The sequence below is a fragment of the Dipodomys ordii genome, unplaced genomic scaffold (genome assembly GCF_000151885.1).
Source record: "Dipodomys ordii isolate 6190 unplaced genomic scaffold, Dord_2.0 Scaffold18, whole genome shotgun sequence".
NCBI lineage: Eukaryota > Metazoa > Chordata > Mammalia > Rodentia > Heteromyidae > Dipodomys > Dipodomys ordii.
In genome coordinates this window covers 20,343,090-20,346,844 of record NW_012267234.1, presented here as the reverse complement: position 1 = coordinate 20,346,844, position 3,755 = coordinate 20,343,090, and the positions used below count along the sequence as shown (strand labels likewise).

The following is a 3,755-nucleotide window of genomic DNA, read 5'->3' as shown; positions in this document are numbered from 1 at the left end:
GTCACTGGGCTGGACGTTAGGTCATTTTGTCACCTCACAGGAACCCTGGCCCTGCCTGCCGTCATTCTTCACCTACACACACACACACCGGTGCAACAACCACAACCTACACACACACACACACGCACACCGGTGCAACAACCACAACCTACACACACACACCAGTGCAACAACCACAACCTACACACACACTGGTGCAACAACCACAACCACACACACACACACACACTGGTGCAACAACCACAACCTACACACACACACACCGGTGCAACAACCACAACCTACACACACACACACACCGGTGCAACAACCACAGCCTATTTACTTCTTTTTTGGGCAGTACTAGGGTTTGAACTCAGGGCCTTGCACTTGGTAGGTAGGTGCTTTACCGCCTAAGCCATACCTCCAAGCCCACAATCTGCTTCTGCGTGGTGAGTTTGCTTTTTCTGGACAGTCTGCGTGAGTGAGTTGTGCGTGCATGTGTTTGGAGGGCTGCCACAGTCCAATGTGGGGCCCTTCCCTCCTCCGTGGCTGAACATTACTGCTGTGATTATGGTAGGGTGCATGTATGATGTCAAATTTACTGCCTAACTATAATCCAGTGACCTATACACGCACACTACTACACAGCTATCATCCCTTTTTGCTCCAGAACATTCTATCACCCCAAACATGAACCCATTCGTACTCACCCTGATCAGCCAGCCAGCCCCTGGCAGGCTGCATCCGGCTCTGCCCCGTGGATCGGCCTGTTGAGAGGATGCGCATAAATAAGCCACACACCACGTGCCTGGTGCCTTCCTCAGCACCGTGTTCAGGGTGCAGCAGAGTTGCGGCACGTGTCCTTTATGGCTGGATCACATCCCGAGCTGTGTATGCCAGTCCTGGGAGGTATATTGAGTGGTGGCAAAGCAGAGGCCTGAAAACGCAGGCCTCCGCCCTCCCTCCCCAGGCGGCAGGGTGGGCCCAGGCGGAGTCCGCGGGGAGGTCCCTGCCCACCTTGGCTCCCTCAGCTCTGCTCAGCCGCTGCCCTGCAGTCTCCTGGCGCCTCTATCTCCTTCATGACACTACCATGTAGGATGGTGGTTGCCCTAACCCAGAAATTCCAAGTGGATGTGACTGGGGGGACACTGACTGGAAGGGCTCGCGGCAGTGGTCGTCGGGCTGCTCTGGGCATCCTGGACGCCTGGGTGTGAGTTTTCAGTTCTGCCGAGGGGCCTGGGGCTCGTCTGGCGAGTCCAGTTCATCGTTGAGAACCTCGCTGCTTGCCTTTGAACTTCCTTATGCTGAAAACAGACACACGAGTGTGCGGAAGCCGGGCCCAGAGTGGGCTGGAGAGGAGGGTACACATGAGACATCTCCCCTGGATAAGAAGAGTGAGCCGGCGAGCAAGCCTGGAAGACAGGCGGTGCGGCGGCCCTGCTGAGCTGCTGCAGCTCTGTGGGGTTTGGTGTCGGCTCTGCGGCTCACAGGAGCCTGAGGGAGTGGACCCACGCCACACCCCACGATATCCATGCCGCTCGCCGAATCTCACTCCTCCTCTGCTCTTCCCTGCAGATGGGGTGGGGCGACCTGGGGGTGTACGGGGAGCCTTCCCGAGAGACTCCAAATTTGGACCGGATGGCTGCGGAAGGAATGCTCTTCCCCAACTTCTATTCTGCCAACCCTCTCTGTTCACCATGTAAGTCAGCGCTGGCCCTTGCCCCGGGCTGAGGGAGGGGAGACCAGCCAGGCCCTGCACAGCCTCCACGCTCCGCCCAGCCTGGGGGGTGCAGTCCCTTCTGTCAGGGCTGAGGGGGAGGGGAGGGCCACAACTGCCACTGGGGCAGGATTGAGGAAGTTGTCTGGGGAGCACTTCCTGTCCCCAGGCATAGCAGAGGGAGTGAAGCTGTGCCCCCGCCCGCTGGGTACTCACCCGCCCAAGAGAAGAGCAGTGGACAGTGGGGTGACCCTGCGTGAGGAGGACGGGCCAGGCGGCACTTGGGGTGCGGGTGAAGCTGAGGTGTGAAGTGTGCGTGGCAGACGCTCACAGGGACGGTGCATGTGGGGCTCGAGGGACTGGCTGCGGTCCTGCGGATCGGGTCTGACTCTCCTCTCATCCCCTCCACCTAGCCAGGGCAGCCCTGCTCACAGGACGGCTGCCCATCCGCAATGGCTTCTACACCACCAACGCACATGCCAGAAACGGTTAGTCCTCCCGGCATGCCCCAGGAAAGGGTCGGCCCTGCGGCCAGGTGTGGGGAGGGTGGATCTCAGCTGTACAGTGCAGCTCCCGCCGCAGGCCAGATGTTTATTTCGGTTGTTTTGAACCAGATCTTGTTCTTCCCCTAAAAAAAGAGTTAGGTGGCTAGAGGCACCAGGGTAGAGTCCAGACTTCCTTCCTACACTGGCTCAATGAGAACCGGAGGTTGGAGGACCCCGAGCCCCCCCGGCTCCCTCCCACTAGGGGCTGACTGCATGCTCGGGGTGGCTGAGGAGTAGCACATCATGCTGGCACCAGTGGCTCTATCCAATCCTAACTACTCAGGAGGCTTAGCTACCGAGCATAAAGTTCAGAGCCAGCCCAGACAGATGAGTCTGTGAGACTTCACCTCCAAAATCACCAGCAAAAAGCAGGATTGCAGCATGACCCAAGTGGTAGAATGTCAGCCAAGCAAGCAGGCCAAGCAAGCGCGAAGCCCTGAGTTCAAACTATCACCACCATAATGCCACATCCAGCTTGTGTGTGTGTGTGATTAATTGGAGATAAAGAGTCTCACAGACTTTCCTTCCTGAGCTGGCCTTGAGCTGAGGTCCTCAGATCTCAATCCTGTGAGTAGCTGGGGTAACAGGCGTGAGCCAGTGGGCCTCGTTTACATCCACCCCCACCTGCACTGGTGCTGATGTGCGCATGCCTGCGACAACCCTGACTTGCACCTAACTCTGCCCCTGGTGGCAGCTGCCTTACGGCCACGAGTGGGGGGGGGTGTGCGCAGGGAATGCCCCGAGCTCAGGGTCACGTTGTCCTTCCAGCGTACACACCGCAGGACGTGGTGGGGGGCATCCCCAGCTCGGAGCGCCTGCTGCCTGAGCTCCTGAAGGAGGCCGGCTACACCAGCAAGATCGTGGGCAAGTGGTGAGTTCCAGAACATGCTGCAGCGGGCAGTCAGTTCTGCTTCGTCGTGTTGCTTTGTCGTGTTCTGTCAGGACTGATTGTTCGGGGGCAAGAATGAGTTCTGGAGCAGGGAGCTTCTGAAAGCTGATGTGGCACTCCAGGGCTGTTCCCCGGGCTCACTGGCAGAGCCCCAGGTCCAGCAGGAAGCTGGGACACCAGCCAGGAACAGAGGTGCCTCAAGCACCAGACAGTGAACACACCCTGCTGTCACTGTCTCCAAGCCCTGCCGCGTGCTCTGCCACAGCCGCTCCACACTGCCACACCCACTCCACAGTCACAGCCGCTCCACACTGCCACAGCCGCTCCACACTGCCACACCCACTCCACACTCCATCACACCCACTCCACACTCCATCACACCCACTGCACTCCACACTGTCACACCCACTCCACAGTCACACCCACTCCACAGTCACACCCACTCCACTCTGGCACACCCACTCCACAGTCACACCCACTCCACTCTGGCACACCCACTCCACAGACACAGCCGCTCTACACTGCCACAGCCGCTCTACACTGCCACACCCGCTCCACACTGCCACACCCACTCTACACTGCCACACCCACTCCACACTCCATCACACCCACTGCACTCCAC

The 3,755-nt window shown here is 59.1% G+C and overlaps 1 protein-coding gene across 1 annotated transcript in view; it reads left to right on the top strand.

The window, feature by feature from the left end:
* The first annotated feature begins 1,079 nt into the window (after positions 1–1,079).
* The window catches only part of Galns (galactosamine (N-acetyl)-6-sulfatase), a 33,847-nt gene continuing 31,171 nt past the window's right edge, over positions 1,080–3,755 (top strand). The window contains exons 1-4 of the mRNA XM_013012728.1: positions 1,080–1,190; positions 1,558–1,681; positions 2,113–2,187; positions 3,013–3,115. Coding sequence (XP_012868182.1) covers positions 1,080–1,190; positions 1,558–1,681; positions 2,113–2,187; positions 3,013–3,115 — 413 coding nt within the window. The remainder of the gene's footprint in view (positions 1,191–1,557; positions 1,682–2,112; positions 2,188–3,012; positions 3,116–3,755) is intronic.